The 17,731-nt window shown below is 49.9% G+C and overlaps 3 protein-coding genes across 8 annotated transcripts in view; 2 read left to right on the top strand and 1 right to left on the bottom strand.

The window, feature by feature from the left end:
* Vcf1 (VCP nuclear cofactor family member 1) overlaps positions 1 to 5,569 on the top strand; it is a 22,608-nt gene extending 17,039 nt beyond the window's left edge. For 3 of the 5 annotated variants that reach the window (XM_015993784.3, XM_015993797.3, XM_076543668.1), the window contains exons 3-4: positions 1,380 to 1,442; positions 3,372 to 5,569. In XM_015993784.3, the coding sequence (XP_015849270.1) occupies positions 1,380 to 1,442; positions 3,372 to 3,611 (303 nt within the window). In that variant the 3' untranslated portion in view covers positions 3,612 to 5,569. The remainder of the gene's footprint in view (positions 1 to 1,379; positions 1,443 to 3,371) is intronic. The other 2 variants (XM_006970445.4, XM_006970446.4) reach the window with 1 other exon arrangement.
* Cog1 (component of oligomeric golgi complex 1) lies at positions 4,496 to 17,731 on the bottom strand. Its single transcript, XM_006970444.4, has 14 exons — positions 17,118 to 17,731; positions 14,972 to 15,213; positions 14,644 to 14,825; positions 14,337 to 14,507; positions 11,814 to 11,970; positions 10,619 to 10,829; positions 9,144 to 9,932; positions 8,625 to 8,771; positions 8,240 to 8,401; positions 7,324 to 7,451; positions 6,433 to 6,541; positions 5,818 to 5,927; positions 5,666 to 5,744; positions 4,496 to 4,687 (listed from the first exon to the last, which is right to left on the bottom strand). Exons 1-14 carry the CDS (start codon positions 17,430 to 17,432, stop codon positions 4,550 to 4,552), a joined length of 2,940 nt encoding a protein of 979 aa, XP_006970506.1. The 5' UTR covers positions 17,433 to 17,731; the 3' UTR covers positions 4,496 to 4,549.
* The window catches only part of Slc39a11 (solute carrier family 39 member 11), a 441,489-nt gene continuing 440,525 nt past the window's right edge, over positions 16,768 to 17,731 (top strand). Inside the window, exon 1 of one of the 2 annotated variants that reach the window (XM_076543667.1) lies at positions 16,768 to 17,051. The gene's annotated coding sequence lies outside the window, so the exon portion shown is untranslated. The remainder of the gene's footprint in view (positions 17,052 to 17,731) is intronic. The other variant, XM_015993764.3, reaches the window with a different exon arrangement.

The raw sequence follows: 17,731 nt of genomic DNA, 5'->3' as shown, positions 1-17,731 counted from the left end.
CAAAAATTTTTTTTAATTTTTCAGAATTTTATAGTAATTTGATCATATCACCCTCTTCTCCCACTCCTCACAAGTCTACCCCATTCCCCTACCCACCCAACCTTGTGTTCTTTCTCTTAAAACAATCATTGAGCTGGGTGGTGGCATACTCCCTTAATCCCAGCACTGGGGAGGCAGAGGCAGGAGAATCTCTGTGAGTTTGAGACCAGCCTCGGCTACAAGGTGAGTTCCAGGAAAGGCGCCAGAGCTACACAGAGAAACCCTGTCTCGAAAAACAAAACAAAACAAAAAGCATTGACTCCAGTTTGTGCTGCCTTAAAACTCTTGGGTATGGGGAATGGAAAAAAAAAAAAAGGACAGTGTTTCTCTGTGTAGTTCTGGCTGTCCTGGAACTTGATCTGTAGACCAGGCTGGCCTCAAACTCAGAGATCCACTTGCCTCTACCTCCTGAGTGCTGGGATTAAAGGCATGCTGCCACCACGCCTGGCCAGAAAAATATTTTTAGATGATTTTTATTACATTTATTTGTTGTATATGTGTGTGCACATTCGAGCTACAGCTTGTGTATATGGAGGTAAAAACAACTTTTAGGGGAATTGGTTCTCTTCCAACACATGGGACCCAGAGATCAAATTCAGGTTGTCAGTCTTGGCAGCAAGTAAATACCTTCATTTGCTAAGCCATCTAAGCCAGCCTAAGAAGAAGAAAAAATAAACAAACAACCCAGATGATATATTATATGTAGGGTTTAGTCTAAAGAAAAAGTGACTTCTTAGGTTTCTGGCATCTCTGGTAATGGTGAGGATAATTTTGTGGTACATATATATGTAATGGATGTACTACAATTTAACCAGTTCAACTGGATGTATGCTTGTGACAGTTTACCCATGACACCATGAGTTGGTTTGCAAGATTTAAAAATGAACTAGGGGGGCCAGAGAAATGGCTCAGAGGTTAAGAGCACCGACTGCTCTTCCAGAGGTCCTGAGTTCAATTCCCAGCAACCACATGGTGGCTCACAACCATCTGTAATGAGATCTGGCGCCCTCTTCTGTATACATAATAAATTAAATAAAAATCTTTAAAAAAAAATAAATAAATAAAAATGAACTAGGAAGCAAAAAAATGAACTGGAGCATTGGATATGGTGGCATATACTTATAATCTCAGCAGTGGGAGGCTGAGGCGCAGGGGTGATGCACGTGCAAGGTACAGCTCAAGAAACCCCACCAAGACCAGCTAGTTGGACGAATACTGTTAATGAGCTCTCATCTTTTCTGAATAATGTCATTTTGACTGTTACAGTTTGAGATACATATAACTTGACATGCAGTTTTGACTTACTAAAGACTTATTCTAGTTCTTGCCTTAATTTTCAGAAAGTGCCTGTAACGAAAAACAGTAAAGAAAGCAGACTAAGAGGAGACAGAACTTTTTGCTCGGTATGTTTCTGATCTAGGGTAGTGACCTACTTAAATATTCATGACCTTCTCAAAGTGTAGGTAGCCAGTCTAGGCTGTTAAGGTAGCTTAGGAGAGGCCTTTGTAGAGTGAATTTTTTGTTTTGGCATTGGCTTTAAGATTTAAAAAAATTAACTCCAGCTGGGCGGTGGTGGTGCACGCCTTCAGGCGGACCTCTGAGTTCAAGGCCAGGACAGTCTGCAGGTGAGTTCCAGGACAGCCAAGGCTCCACAAAGAAACTGTCTTGAAAAACCAAGGGGGGGAAAAAAGGAAAAAGAAAATGAACTCCAGCCAATCCTGCTGCCCGATTTCCTTTTACCCCTTATTTCTACTTTAATTGCACAGACAGTACCTGTGAGCACTGGGTATGTGCCTGTGCTAGACAGCTCAGATCGTTGTGGACAAGTGTGGGTGTCAGGTGTACCAGTGGATGCTTCTGAGCAGTGCATTCTGGCTGTTTCAGGTGACTTATCTGTGTGCATATTAGTACTGAGAGCTAGGACTTAATAGTCACTTGGAAAGTATAGCTCTGGAAGCTTTTATAAACCTATTATTTATTTATTCATTCATTTATTGAGGCAGGGTTTCTCTGTGTAGCTTTGTGCCTTTCTTGGAACTCACTCTGTGTCCCAGGCTGGCCTTGAACTCACAGAGATCCACCTGCCTCTGCCTCGTGAGTGCTGGGATTAAAGGTGTGCGCCACCACCACTGCCCGCCAAGACAGGCTAATTTTTTAAGTGTGTCCTAAGCGGTTACAGGACATTATTTTGTGTACAAGTTGTCAGTTACCTGTGTCAAGAGTTTGTAGATAGGGCATGCCTTTTCTGTCCCCTGAGCCAGTAGCTGATACTTTGAAGCTGAGAACTAGCCACCTTTAGTTACTGGGAATGTTAGGATGAGTGATTAAAGCAGAGAAGTGAAGAAATCAGATATAGGTAAGGCTGTGCAGTCAAGGGCCATGCTGGAATTAGACCCAGAACTTCCTACGTGACAGGCTGGTTGTGTGTGTGAGGCCCAGTGTTGGGAGTGCATGAAGTAACAGTTTCTTTGTGGCATTTCAGGATAGACTTTCGGGGGTTGTTCCACCTCTCCCCTCCTGCTTATACCGTGTTACCCCGCTTTCCTGTCTCATGTGTTGCACCGTCCACTCTACTTTAAACCTCTTCCCTTCTCATGAGCCCTTTCTAGTTGCATGAGCTGTACCCACTGTCCATAAGTCTGGGGTAGCTTAATATCGTCGTCAGTTTTGGATCCGTTTCATTTTCTTGCCATATGACCCAGAGATACCACTCCTGGGCATCCCACCACAGAAGCACTTGCACGTTTGTGTTTATTGTTGCTCTCTTCAGAGTAGCAAGGAAATGGAGTCATCTTAGGTGTCCATCAAGAGATGAGTGAATGTAAAAGCATGGGGCACATACACAATGGATTGTTGTTACTATTATTATTATTTGGTGGTGGTGGTGGTGTTTTTGGAGACAGGGTTTCTCTCTGTAGCCCTGGCTGTCCTAGAACTAACTCTGGAGACAAGGATGGCCTCAAACTCACAGAGATCCACCTGGCTCTGCCTCCTGATTAAAGGTATGTGCCATCACCGCCCGGTTCACAGTGGGATTTTCTTTAGCCATTACAAAGACTGTTTTTTTTGTTTTGTTTTGTTTTTGTTTTTCCAAGACAGGGTTTCTCCATGTAGTTTTGGTGCCTGTCCTGGATCTCGCTCTGTAGACCAGGCTGGCCTTGAACTCACAGAGGTCCAGCTGGCTCTGCCTTCCAAGTGCTGGGATTAAAGGCATGTGCCACCACCACCTGGCCAAAGAAGACTCTTAATAGGGCCTTTCATTTTAAGCCCAAGTAAAGCCTTTTTGCGGGAAGAATGGCTGATATGACCCTGGCTCTTTCCTTGTCTTCCAGTCTTCGAGCAGCGACAGTGGTGGGAGCAGCAGCAGCAGCAGCAGCATCATCAACAGCCCGGACAGGGCCAGTGGGCCAGAGAGCAGCTTGAGCCAGATCATCCCCGGATCCTGCCCCAGCACCCCCCAGCCGGTGCCCGAGCAGTCTGCACTGTGCCAAGGCCCTTATTTCCTTATCAATCAGACCCTGAAGGAGGCCCATTTTCACAGCCTACAGCACCGAGGCCGGCCGCCAACATGATGCTCCAGCAGTTTCTTGCCTTCTGTGAAGGGACAGCACTGTGCAGATTGGATATTTCAACTTAATGATTTGTTTTTAAAAGTTGCACACAGAGAAAAAAAATGCCTGTTGGCTTTCAGTCTATATTTGAGTATTGGGTCAGCAGGCAGCTGTTTACTTGGGGTTTTACTGCACTATTGTGATTTCAGAGGGGCTTGGGAGCAATTTTTTATAGAATTCTTTTGAGAGAGGGCATCAAGTCTATGTCATGGCAGTGTCTGAGGAAGTCTCCCTCTGACTGAAAACCACATCTGTCAGTTAGACATTGTACTGTAAGAGCCTCTTTAAAATGTGGGATCTTCAATTTTTTTTAACTCAATAAACTAGTAAAGAATATCTAGTTTCCATGGGAAAAAAAATTAAGTTTTCTCCCCAAATAGGAAGCTTGACTCAGTCTTGCACTGAAGTTAACTGTCATACTACCTCTTAGTACGTAGATGTCCATGGAAAGTGCTCCCTGAACAGAACCGCCGTCCACTCTTGAAGACCACGAGGCCAAGCGCCTCCCCTAGTTGTGGTCTGTTACACATTTGTATTTCTAGGGAGAATATCAGTTCCATATCTGTTTCTTTAGTCTGCACCTCAGATGCTACAGAGAACACAGTCTCTTAAGTCAAGAAATACCTAGTAACTGACAAACTTGTGTATTAACAGCTTAACTGCTAACCCTTGCAGTGCCCATAACCAAGGCAGTGATCAGTGCTGATGAAGCCCAAGCTGCCAATAGCTGAAGAGAACAAGGATTGAACTCCTGCTTGTCAGCATCCTTGCCCTGCCAGGGGCCACACTCCATCATCAGGACCAGACAGTTTGGGGTGGTGTAGAAACACAAGCAGAGGCACATCTAGTAAAAATAATGCAGGAGTATTTAATTAGAGAGCCTGGGCATTGTTTCCATGCTACTTTGTCATACTAGAGAGCCAGGCAAGCTTGAATAAGGAAGGTGCAGGTGAGTCGTCTTCCTCGCTGGCCAGCTGTCTGAACAAGGAGCCAGGATGCGTTGGGTCACCTACTCTGGAGAGTGCCGGGGGGCCAACCTGCCATTAGATGAGAGGAAGTGCCTTAAGTGTTCACCCGCAGCCTCCTGCCTGCTCCCCCTCCGTGTACCCCACTCAGAGGCCACACAACACAGGCAGTAGCACTGAGGAGCAGGGATGGCTGTAGTAAGAAAGGTCTGAGGTACTTGCTGGACCAGAGCGGGTTACACTATGATACAAGTACAGTCTGAAGGAGGCCCATGCCAGGAAGAGTGAACATGCGTACCTTCCATGGCCCGGTCCTCTGAGGGCCACAGCATGGAAAGGCCAGCTGTGTGACATGGGAACTAGTGTCATGAAGCCCGAAGTTCACAAAGTTTTTTCTTTTAGAACCATTTTCCAGATTTTAAAACCAGCTGTTTGCCGAGGACTTAGGTCTTACTGGGTTTGCTGGCAGGGAACGTGGGAAAGGATACTCTACTGGAGTTCTAACAGTCAGGCAAACAGGGCTATAAGAGAAGCCGTCAAGCACACATGTACACAACACAATCCAGAAATACCCAGGAGGGCTCCGGCAGGCTTAATGGATGGCGTCCTACCAAAACAAAACATGTATTAATAAAACAATGCTTGAGAAAGCACGTTTCTTCCTATTTCCCACCCAACTAAAGGCACAGATGACACCATCTGCAAGACAAAAGGGTCTTCTCCCCATGCTCTGATCACAGTGCAGGACTGCCAGGAACAGTCAGCTCTTTTCACCCTACAAAATGCAAGAAACCATCGATCCTGTGCTGTGTGTCCTTCACAGTCTGGGTCTGGGTCCCTTTCTGTTTTGAGGCTGTTTGCTCCAGCTGATGGGCATCTTTCTATGCGCTCAAGCTAGTGAAACCTTGTACTCTGTTGCGCCGCCATTAAAAGCAGCCTTAGTGCATTGCCATACAGTGCCTAATTGGTTATTTCTAAAAGAGCTGGTGGGGGTTTGGGTGCTGAGTTGGGGAGGGGTTGGAAGGACCAAGAGAGCCTCTTCTCACTGACCTGGGCTTCTGTTTCCACGCCCCTGCTGGTGGCCTTGGCCTTCCTCGTGCTCGTCATGCTCAGTGGAAGCAGTCCAAACCTCAAGGCAAGAAAGACGATGTCAGCGAGGTGAGCAGGGGTCTCGGCCTGGCAGAGCCTCGTGAGCTACTCACCTGATCTGACTGGAGGCCAGTGGCAGGATGTTATGGGGTTCCTGGGAGTTGAATGTGCTGCTCCGGGAGGCAAACTGATTTTCTGTACCAGTAACCAATCCGAATAGAACCTGTAGATAAGAAAGGGAGGGGGCCCAGTGACTGTCACCCCAAGAAACAGTCACTTCACTGTCTACCCATCGTTTGGGATTTTTAAGAATTACTCCTTAATCTGCCATGGGTGAGAATCCCAAAGCCATGTAGTTCTTCTCTAAAACATTTGGTGTGTGGGTGTGGGTGTGTGTGTTTGCAAGCGCACGTGGAGGTCAGAAGACAACTTTCTGGAGTCAGTTTTCTTGTAACATAAGGGTCCTGGAGACTGAGCTCGGTGGCAGGTCAGTGGCACACGTCCTCCACAGTGGGCCTGGGCACCCATGTATTTTGTGAGGCTCATGCAGATAAACTTAACTGACCCTTACCTCCAACATGGCTATTGAAGCCCATGGCATTTTACCTAATCCTCTTGCAGGAAGTGGCTGTATCTCATCCCTGTGCAGGAAGGACTGGAGCAGGCTTGGTGTGTGATTTGAACTAAGTTTCTCTAGTCACACTGAGCATGGTTGTGACCCAACTTACAGAAGTCCGCTGTACCAGGCGATTAAGGTTGCTGTTGAGATGTGGTGTGAAAACATCCAGGTCAAAGGGGTCAATGAGGGCCTCCAGTCTGTCAGTCACTTTCTCGATTCTGAGAAGAGTTAGAAACATTATTCTCCACACATTTCATGATAGATAACGATCTGGCAGTATTTTACTACCAGAGAAACCCTAGAGGTGGGCACTATTCCAGCCAAGTTGCTCGGTGTCCTTTTGACAAGCAGCCTGCCATGATGCCTAAGTCCAGTGCCTTCCACTTACCAAACAGGTTCTGCCTGCCTCACTTGGCTGTGGAATTTATTCAGCAAGTATTATTTAACCACCAGTCACACAGTGACTCATTGTTTAAGAGAAACCAGTCAATGTACTAGCTGGCTTTCTTTGGAGGCCTCCGGAAAGGGGCTTTAGATGGTCCCAGCTTAAACTGTTGTCATACATCAGCATACAGACTACTGTAAGATGGTGTTGGACCACAGCTTAATAGTACAGGACACAACAGTGTGAGATGTGCTCAGCTCATAGACCCCTGCCTCCCCAAGACAGGGTTTCTCTGTGTTTAGTTCTGGCTGTCCTGAAACTTGCTCCATAGACCAGGCTGGTCTTGAACTCAGAGATCTGCCTGCCGCTGCCTTCCAAGTGCTGGGATTAAAGGTGTGCACCACCACAGCCTGGCAGCTTATAGAGGTATTATGCACAGTGCAAGATGTGGTTTATTGCTGGCCCAGACAAAAGATCTAACTTGAAGTATGGTTTCTAATGAACGCTGCACTCTCTTACCACTGTAAAATGGGGAAATCCCTAGAGGAACCCTTGAAAGTGTACTGTCCATTAACTACATTAGGAAGAGGCTGCTTGGAGGTGCCCAGTAGTCACCTGGAGTCTGGCTTGCTCCGGCCACTCTTCACCTCCTCCCCCTTGCTGGTCAGAACGATGTTGAGGTAGCGCAGGTCATAGAGGAGCTGCAGGGCCCGGTTCTGGGTCATTGCAAATGTCCCTTCTTTCTGCAAGTGAAGACTGGCTGGTGAGGGGGTGATTCCTTACATGTTCCAAGAGCAGCTGCAGGTTATGCTTGTATTACAGCTTGGTACAGTTTCAGAAGGTGCTGTTGACACCCACAGGGCCAGGTTAGTCTCAAAGTGTTAAATACAGAACTCTGGTCTTAAAAATCTCAGAGACCCAGCCCTTAAAAACAGGCTCTGGGTGTAGGTAGCCATCCCAAAAGGCAAGGATTCTTGCCTGGAGATGTATCTGAGCTCTGAGGCCCAGGAGTGAAGACCACTGAATTCACTCAAGTCAGGATGGCCCTGCCTTTAAATGTTCCCAATGAAACCATAGGGCAAGTCCAGGGTCACAGGTACAGTGGAGGCTAAGAGCCTCCTCCCATCCTAAAGAGAACCTCGGCACCATAGGTTCCTCCATCTCCCCTGGCAGCCAGCATGGAAGGGCTGCATCGCCGCCGTGTAACAAAGCCACTCCCAGCTGAGCGGTTGTTCGTCTGCTGCTTACATTTGATCCTGAGTAGATGAAGGGGCTAGACTTGCCCAGAGCCTGCATGGTGCCAAAGCTTAGCTGTTTTTACTATGAAAGCTTTTACCCTGTCCTTCAGGGTGACCAATTTGAACCTGAGATCAGGTCAACTTGCAGAGCTGAATGCCTCTCCTAACACAACAGAGCACATTTATGGGACCGGGGCCTGGCTTGGGCAATGATACCATTCTGTGCTCTTCATACGAACCGCCCAAATCCAAGAACAAGGTCTGTTTGTTTGGGAAAACATTTGGATACCTACCTTTACCTGTTGTTCCTCTGTGAGTTGCTCATAGGCAGCTATGACTTGGGCCATGCAGGTCTTCAGCATCTCCTGCAGGGTCACCTTTGGCAAGGCATGGCCTCCAACCCGATTAACTTCCTGGCATAAGCTAAACAGGAAGGACTGTACATACCAGGACGGCTGAAAGATGAGAACAACACATTGCTAAGTGCACTCAGCAAGCCACGCCTAGCTCTCTCCTAGGATACTCACCTTGACCTCTCCACTTGAGCATCTACCCAAAGCGCCCAGCTCTTCCTCAGAAGGTACGTATGGAAATGGCTTTCTAAAGCCACCCTGCTTCCCCAGAACAGTCTGTTCCCCTTCTGGAGCCCAAAGATCTGTGACAGTGGGACGAACTCACTTGCGTGGGGAGGCGTATCTTAGATGTGACACTGCTGCCAGACTCCGTCTCCTCCTGAATTTCGAGTTCATCCCAGTTGGTGGCAGTGGCCAGGATTGAGCCAGCATCACTTAAGAGCAATGACTGTGTGAATCCACCAATCAGAAACTGGTGATAAAAAGAGAACGGCCACATTAGTTCCTCAGGGCCCTTGCAGTGTGTGTGTAGGTGGTAGGCGGCCAGCCCCACTCTCCTGGCAAGTTAACACTCAGCAGGAGAGTGCGTTTGCTAGCCCCTCCAGTAATGGCAGGTGTCACCTGGTTGGAGACCACAGGGGCTGCGGTATTGACACAAGCAGGAAGCAGGGTTCCCTGTCCAGGTTGGTAAGACGGAAACATGCTGCGAAGTCTAGGCTGAGGAACAGGCGTTTACACCCGAGCTGCCTGGCCCAGGTTAAGGTAGCTATGACTAAGCGTTACTTGTCTCTGGGACTGAGGATGGCCAGACTGGCCTAAGACCCCATGAAGTCCTGCCACTCACTTTCACAAGCGCTGAGCTCCAGACCCGGTAGGCCATGATGCTCTGTTGGAGCAGGACTTCCTTCACTTCCTGCCACTGGGCCTGCACGGGGAGCACCTCCTGAGCTTTTCCCTTCCCCTGCTTTTTCAGAGCCCTGGCCTCTCTTGCAGGTTTTTCAGAGCCCCCACACTTTCCCACAATACACTGCTTCAGGTGAGGGCACAGTTCTCCCAGCGACTGGCAGAGTCTGGCCATGAAGAGGACTGCGTGCAGCTTGGTGCCGTGAAGGACATCCTCCCGGTCTTGTGTGACTTCTTCAATGGTCTGCAGCTCTGCCTGGATGCAGCCCACAACGTCCTTGATGCAGGCCACAGACTGAGTCCTCAGCATGTCCTGCACAATCCCAGCATCTGCGTATCTATCAAAGGCAGAGTTCTTAGCCTGGTGCATGGGGAAGGGGTCCTTGGGCAGTGGTGTGTCACTGGAGGGAAGGTAGGCCAGGAGGTCATCCAGTTTAACCTTCAGTTTAGCATCCAGGGCTGAACAGAAGTTCTGCACACAAGGGCTGACAGCTTGCGCTTTCATGGAGAGGCCACTGTTGGCAAATTGAGCCCGGTTTGCCACGCTGACCCAGGCAGCATCAGGAGGCAGGTCGCTGGGACTCTCGGACCAGAGGAAGAGAGACATGTTCTGCTCAAAGTGGACATGCTTATTCGATGTGGAGTTGTTGGTCTCCAGTTCCTGCAAAGCTGAGACCAGAAGCTCTTTGGAGCTGTTGGAGATGGATTCAAAACCCTCTCTGGTCAGTGTCTAAAGAGAAGGAAGGCAGAGTTTTAGTCATCATTACGCTATGGAAATTTGCAAATGAGTTGAAATGGCAGTTTATGCCAGCATTCAGAACATTCTCTACCACACTCGCAGTGAGTGTTGGAGCCTGACAGTGAAATGCCCACACAGGCTCAGGGGTTAACAGCTTGGTCTCCCTTGGTGGCATGTTGGAAGGCTGTGGCAACTTTAGGAGTGAGCTTCATGAGAGCAGGGGCACTGGATCTGTGTTCTCAGGATCTAGACTCTTGTCCCTCCCACCCCATCTGCTTCCTGTTTGCCTCCAGGTAAAAAGAAGGCTCTCCCGATGCTCTGGTCATGTGTCCTACCTCACTACAGTGAGGCTCAGCTACATGTTCTCACCATGGGCCCGAACCAGCCAAGTGACCATGCACTGAACTCTCAAAACTGAGCTAAAACACATCGTTCCTCAAGTTACTTCTGTCAGGTCACAGTGATGAGAAAAAAGACTGATACCGTCAACACAGTGGCAGAGAACAAGGAGAGCATCACTGAGGGGCACCCGACAACAACCTGCTGTCTCTCTTAGCTTTTAGAAAATTTAGATGTGGTAAGAAATAGGGGAAGAAAATACTAAATGAGGGCATTTTTAACGTGGTCAAAGGCCACCCTGGGCTGGGGTGTCGGGGTCCACGTGATGCTCACCGCACCTGTAAGCGATCCAGGAAGAGCTGCTGCATCAGGTCCTCCCAGAACAAGAGCGGCTTCTCCAGAAGCCGCTGACACACCTCCTCCCAGCTGTGGCTGGCGGACTCATTGCTAAGCAAGTCCCATACGGCATCTCTGATCCCCGCGAGACCTTTCATGCTCTTCACGTACAGGAGCAGGTTGGTGACCCCATTTCTGATGTCCTCATTGCACCTGGAAGAAGACCACTTCCTTGGGCTCTACTGGATTCCCGGATTTTGTATTTTTGTTTTTAAAGAGAGGTTTCACTATGCACTCCTGTCTGGCCTGGAATATGCTATGTAGGCCATGCTGGACAGAGATCTGTCTGCTTCTTGAGTGCTGGGATTAAAGGTGTGTGCTAGCATACCTGGCCTTGATTTGTGGTTTTCATACATCATTAAGACAGATTCTTAAAACTTCCTTTGAAATCTCTGACTTGAGTACATCAGCACATTTCTAACTGGATTGAAGCTGGGATTCTTTAGCCCTCTTAGGCCAACTTTTATCTACAGCCCCATGGCATGGCTTCAGAACCAACACGTTAAACAAAAGCTCAGAGTATTCAGAACTCAAACATAAGGAGAAAAGCCTCTGCTTACTGTTTTGGAAAAATAAATTAAAGTGTTTTTTTTTTTTTGAGACAGGGTTTCTCTGTGTAGACCTGGCTGTCCTGGAATTCACTATGTAGACCAGGCTGGCCTTAAACTCAAGAGATCTGCTTGCCTTTGCCTCCTGAGTGCTGGGATTAAAGGCGTGCGCCATCACTGCCCAGCTTGGAGATTTTATTTGTAATTATGTGTACTTGTGTGTGTGTGTGCAGGTAGGTAAACATGAGTGCAGGTGCCCTCAGAGGTCAGAGGCAGCAGATCCCCCTGGAGCTGGAATTATAGAGGTGGATGTTAGCTGCCTGATGGGGGTTCTGGGAACTGAATCCAAGTCCTCTGGTAGAACAGCAAGTGCTCTTAACTGATGAGCCATCTCTCCATCCCATGGAAAAACAACTTTCTGATTCTCCCACCATAGGTACTAAGTGGGTCCAAAGGGGGCAGTGCATCCTGGGAGGATGGCATGTGGTACATCACCCAGGTGACTGAGTCCCAGCTCCTGCCTCTCAAGTGTAGCCACATCAAAGGCTGTGTGCAGGTCGAACCTCAGGGATGCTTTCTGACTGCTTACATGTCGATCCATTTCTGCAGTGTGTCTTTCAGGTACTCCTGGCTGATAGGATGTGCGAGAGTTCGTAGCTCTGGCTGGAACTCCATAATGGAGGCTGGCAGGTGTCTGAACCAGCTGCACAGCCTCGTCTCCCCTTGCAGGACACCGATGCCCTTTCCTGGAGAAAAGCCAAGTGAGAAGAATCCAGGCTGTGCTTTGAACAGCATATTAACAATTGGAAAACCATGAGGGAACTTCCAGAAATCCTAGCCCGCCCCCGTTGAGGGTTAATCTGGATAAAAGGTGAGATGAGGAAAGCACAGGGAGTGTCAGGCCCTCATTGTTTGGGAAAACTGTGCGGCAGCTTCCCCACGCTCTGCCATTCTGCTGGTTGAGAAGAAGACAGGCCAGGGGGAGAGAAAGGAGGGCAAACAGGGAGGGGAAGAGTGCTGTGCAGTCTGTGTGTGTGCGCGTGCGTGCGTGCGTGCGTGAGCGCCTGTGCATGCGTGCTTGTGTGTTTGAGGTGGGTCTCGCCATGTCGCTCAGGCTGGTCTCCAGCCCTGAGTCCCAGTGGTCCTCCTGCTTCAGACTTCTGAGTATCGAGGACTCCAGGTGCATGCCACTGTGCCCACCAGTCCTTGACATTCTAACAACAGAGCTTAAGTTATCAAAACAGTGCAGGCTGGTCAATTCCCTTTCCTCAGCATCCTAGGTCCCTTGAAGATCCAAGGGAACAACCAGTGGCAACCTGTCCTGCCCGCTGAGTCTCCTGGTCATCCCTCAGGCCTGCACTGTGCTCCTTGGGTAGTGCCTGTCACTGTACTCTGTAGGAGGCCACTCAGCAGCCTGGTTTACAGAGTGAGTCGCAGGACAGCCAGGGCTGCAGAGAAATCCTGTCTTGAAAAACAAAAAGCCACTCGGAGTTTGAAGCACAAGGCTCTTGCAAGGGAACCTTGAATGTCTGTTTTACTAGGCCAGGGCAGGTCAGTGAGTACTCACCTTTCATGAGAGGGATAAATGATTACTTGCCAGCTCAGAGCGGGAGGGAGGGTGTTGTGTATCTGTGCGCACATGTGCGCTCGTGCTCTCGTGTGTGTGTGTGTGTGTGTGTGTGTGTGTGTGTGTGTGTGTGTGTGAGTAACTACCCTGTACTCACTTCCTGTCACCTTTGGCTGCCTCCAGAGTTTACCGTCCCACCGTGTGCACATGTGTGCGCATGCTCTCGTGTGTGTGTGTGTGTGTGTGTGTGTGTGTGTAACTACCCTGTACTCACTTCCTGTCACCTCTGGCTGCCTGCAGAGTTTACCGTCCCACCTCATCCTGCTGTCCTACGATGCCAGGGATCTCTCGTCATCCTCTCTGCTCACTGACACAGCCATCTTTGTGGCTGCAGATGCTGCCATGTGTGTACTGCAGGTGTGTGTCTCTGGGGACACCTGCTCACTTCTTGGTCCCATTTCAGGGTCTCGGTGTTCTCCAGTGTCTCCTCTGCAACTGTAAGTCGATCACCAGCCCCAAACCAGTTCCTCTTCTAGTTAACGTGGATACTTCCCTGCCCACGTGCTTTCCAGCCAATCCTTCATCCCCAGTCCTCTCAACAGAGATGACTGTCCACTCACCCCATCTCATGGCTCCCTTCTAACCCAAGTCCCCCTCCTATGTCTGACCCTGGACCACGGTGACAGCCTCCTGTTGGCTCTCAGTATCACAGCTCTGCTCTGAAGGACTCCACTGTCACATGAAAACATTTAATGATAGCTAGGAAAATGCTATCCCAAAGAAGTATGGGATGCATGGGGACATGTGGCGGAGGGAGCATCCCAAGCCTGCAAGGTCATGGAAGAATACCCTGACCTCTGGGTAAAGTCCAACTTCCAACATCTGGCCCACGCCGCTGTGTATTACCTGGCCCCTGGACATGCCTTGGGCCTCTTCTCACTAGATCCTCCCCCCACTCTAGAAACTTCTTCTGCTGGCCTTTTTCAGCTCCTCAGACACACTAACACCCTCATCTCAGGACTTTGAGCCTCCTCTTTCTTTTACCTGGGACTCTCTTCCCTTCCTCACTCAGTAACTCCTCTCAACCTTCAGCTTTCAGGGTTTTTGTGTTGTTATTTGTTTGTTTGTTTGTTTTGGTTTTTTCGAGACAGGGTTTCTCTGTGTAGCCCTGGCTGCCTTGGAACTCACTCTGTAGACCAGGCTGGCCTTGAACTCAAGAGAGATCCACCTGCCTCTGCCTCCAGAATGCTGGGAGTAATAGGCATGCACCACCACTGCCCCAGTGAAGTCCTCTTTGGCCTTGGGAAGATCCTCCCGGTGTTGCTAGGCAACTGGTACCTTACATTTACAGCAATGACTATGACTGACGTCAAACAGCAACCTGCACCTCTGAAGATTCAGCATCTGCTTTTACAACCCAACTATGACATCCACGGAGCAGGAGATGGAATCTTCTCAGTTCACTGATTGATCCCCAGAGTGTGGCATAGTGCCTGGGACATGGCAGATCAACTGAATAAATGAGAGAAAAGGTTCTCTGCTCACCCGTGGGATGCTGGCTTGTGATTGTCTCCAGGGTAGAGAAGAGCAAGCCACAGGGCAGGGACGGGTCTGGCAGCATGCCTTCTGGTAGAGTGTAGAAAAGGGCATGGGCTTGGTTCAGAGTAGTAGCCAGCAGCTCCACCAAAGAGCAAATCTGGGCCTTGATGCCAGCACCTGTAGGAAGAAGCCACCCTCTTTTAAACGATACCCTTTAGCAAGGCTGAACACAGAACCTGATGCCTCAGGCTCTCTTGACACACACTGCTCCATCCCTGTTAAAGAATTACACTTTGGAGAAAAGCACACCCACCGTGGTGAGGCTGGTTCAGAAGCTTCTGAATAGTTGCCTTTCTGGCCATCAGGAAGTCTGTGAGGGCTTGGCGGGGAGAGCTCTCCTCCAAGAGCATTATAGAGCACAGGGCCTCGGCCACAGCCTGGTCCGACACGTTCTGGCATTTGAGCAGCATCTTGCTTTCGTGCAGAATAGTTGACCTAGAAAGACTCACAAAGATCAACAAGAATGGCTAACGTGTGGGGTGAAGTACCTCAGTACCTCAGGAAAGAAGACAGATTCGGTGACCCAGTAGGGGTTAAGTGAGGTCCAGACATCATTAGAGAGCCAGTGGGCGCTCACTTACCGGAAGTGGCTGGCCGCTGCCACCTGCCGGATGAGTATGGGAAATCTGGAGAGGATGGGGCTATATCTGGAGCTAGAGGAGTCCAGCTGGAGCAGGCTGTGCAGGTGGCAGCAGAGCAGGTAGAGCTGTGTGGCCTGGAGATGCTGAGAGGTCTCCATGGAGCTCCAGATCTTCTCGGGGATCTCCAAGAGCAGCTTTATCTGGGCAGCCATGCTGTAGAACTTCTCAGATGCTGGCTGTGGCTGAAGGGCAGAAAGGAGAGCAAACAAAAGCATAGCTCCGTTTACACAGGCTTGGGGAGAAGTTGGGGATATCTTAAGATTTAAGGCTTTGACGGATGTGGAGGTGCACACCGTTAATCTCAGCACTCAGGAGGCAGAGGCAGATGGATCTATGTGAGTTCAGAGCCAGCCTGGTCAACACAGTGAGTTCTAGGACAGCCAGGGTTAAACAGAGAAAAAACCCCCATCTTCAAAAATAAAAAAATACTGAAGTTCCATTAAGCTAGACTTAGTACCACTCAGCTGGTGGGGCACTGAGGTCTGAGGCAGGCCAACATCTCACCATCTGGTTGTTGGTGCCAGGCACCTCCTTTCTCTGACGTCCCATCTTCCTACTTCTCTCCTCCCCTTTGAGGGCACCAGAGATTTGTGCTCACTGTTCTTTGCCACCCACCCTGCACCAAATTTTCATCTGGTCCAGGCTTCAGGTCTCAGTCTGCTCTCTCACCTCACGATTCTGTCCTCATCAGTGCTGTGTGTGTGTGTGTGTGTGTGTGTGTGTGTGTGTGTGTGTGTGTGTGTGTATAGTCGGGGTATGGACTAACTTTGGCTCTTTTGTGCTCCTCCCCATCTGCCACGTGAGGCAAGCAGATCCTCATAGACATCAAATGCTAACGGTTCCATCTTGGACTTCCTAGGACCCAATACTGTAGAAAATGAATTTCTATTCTTTATGAATTACCCAGTGTCAAATATTTTGTTATGGGAGCATAGCTGGTCAGAGACATCAATGTTCCAAGTCTCAGCTGTCCTTACTGAGGACCCACACCTAAAGCACTTCCTTCAGAACTGTGATATCAAACGGACACAGCTTTTTTGGTGATTAATCACTTTTATGATAAAATATTTTCTCCTGCTATTCTAAATTACTTATATGAAAAAAATTCACTTCCTCATGGATTTACTTCCTTGATTGGCATGTAAGCTTCAGAAAAGACATTGGGAGGCTTCTGTTTGTGATTTGAATGGAGAATGCATTTGTGGGGCTGCCCCAGAAATGCATCAGACGTAACTATGAAAATCAATACATTTTTTTAAAGTAGGCTTATATAGTTGAAGTTAGCCAGCTGTCTGGTCATTTGAAGGGGACTGTACTTAATGCAGAGCTTCGGGAGTGATAAGGGCCAATGGATTTCCAACCTTCTATGCGTGTTTTCATCACACTACCCCAGTTTTTTGGCTAGGATTTTCCTGAAAACCAAGCAGCATGATAAAGCTAGCTCCCAATGAGAGTCAGATTGTGCTTCTGTTGTTTCTACTGTTTCAGTAACTTCTCCCGGGTTAAAAATATCTACCCTACATGCCCTCTGTTCATGCCTAGGCCAATGCCAAGGTTAGGATGTGCTTCCCACCCCATCCTTCCACATAGGGTCTTTAAAGTTTCAGGGAATGGAAGACGGGATGACCTGAATTTTCTAGACCAGCCTCGCTGCCTAAAATGAAATTGTTCACCTATTAAAAGGGGGAGGGCCTGACGGCTGAGGCTGCCCTCCCCCAATTCTCCAGGCTCGGTACAGGGTGGGATGAGGAATGAATGACTTGATGGGAAAGATGTGAGCAAACGGGAGAAATCTGCTCCTTGACTGTCGAGGGACCCCTGGCGTTTTCAGTTAAAAGGGAAGGAGAGCGCTGGGAACCCGAGGGAGGCGAGGGAATCGTCCGGAAGTCCGGGAAGGCTCCTGGAGCAAAAGGCCCGGCTGGCTGACTTTTTTCGGGAGCGGACCAGCGTCCAGAGCAAGGCCGGCAGACGCCTCCCCGGAGCACAGACCAGCGCGAGGGGCGGGCTCCTCCGGCGGAAGGTGAGGGGTGGGGTCCGCCGGACGGCGAGGGCGGTGGGACGCGGCGGGTTCGGGTCCCGGACTGACCTGCGGGGCCCGCGGGACCCGGGGCGCCGCGGAGCCGGCCTGGCGGAGGCGGGCGCAGTACTGATCGGTGGCCCGCACGGCGTCCACCAGCCCCTCGGCGCAGCGGCGCATCTGGCCGATGGTGTCGGCCGCCTCGATCAGGTCGCGGTACCGCTCGCCCACCATCTGCCGCAGCTCCTCCTTCTTGTGCTCGATCTCCGCTCGGACCTGGCGCTCCAGCCCGCGGATTTCCTCCGCTCCATGAGTCTCGAAGAGCGCGTTGGGGTCGCGCAGATCCAGCCGCTTCAGAGCCGGGGAGGCGGTCGCGGCCGCCATGGTGCTAAGCCAGTGGCCCGCCGGCCGCTTCCGCCTGCCAGCTCCGCCCCGCCCCCTCCGCCATCTTTGATGGGGGCGGAAGTACTTCCGCCGGGGCGGGAGCTGGGCTGGTTCCAGGGCTTGAGCCACGGTGGCAGTGCTGGCCTGGAGCGCTTGTTTTTAGTATTACTACCTCTCCCTCTCTCCCTCCCTTTCCCCCTTCCCTCCTCCTCCCGCTTTTCACTCTGTGTAGGGCGTGCGGGACAGAAACAGATGCGCGTGGAGGTTACGGAACAGCTTGCAGGAGGTTCACTCCTTCC

Source organism: Peromyscus maniculatus, chromosome 8 (assembly GCF_049852395.1).
Source record: "Peromyscus maniculatus bairdii isolate BWxNUB_F1_BW_parent chromosome 8, HU_Pman_BW_mat_3.1, whole genome shotgun sequence".
Classification (NCBI taxonomy): domain Eukaryota; kingdom Metazoa; phylum Chordata; class Mammalia; order Rodentia; family Cricetidae; genus Peromyscus; species Peromyscus maniculatus.
The sequence above is the reverse complement of the archived record's forward strand: the minus strand, read 5'-3'. Positions and strand labels throughout refer to the sequence as shown.

Coding starts and splice junctions, on each gene's coding strand:
- Cog1 (XM_006970444.4), bottom strand. CDS start 17,432: ATGGCGGCCGCGACCGCCTCCCCGGCTCTGAAGCGGCTGGATCTGCGC. Junction 15,214..17,117: donor GGGTCCCGCGGGCCCCGCAG/GTCAGTCCGGGA, acceptor TCTGCCCTTCAG/CCACAGCCAGCATCTGAGAA. Junction 8,402..8,624: donor AGATACGCCTCCCCACGCAA/GTGAGTTCGTCC, acceptor CTCATCTTTCAG/CCGTCCTGGTATGTACAGTC.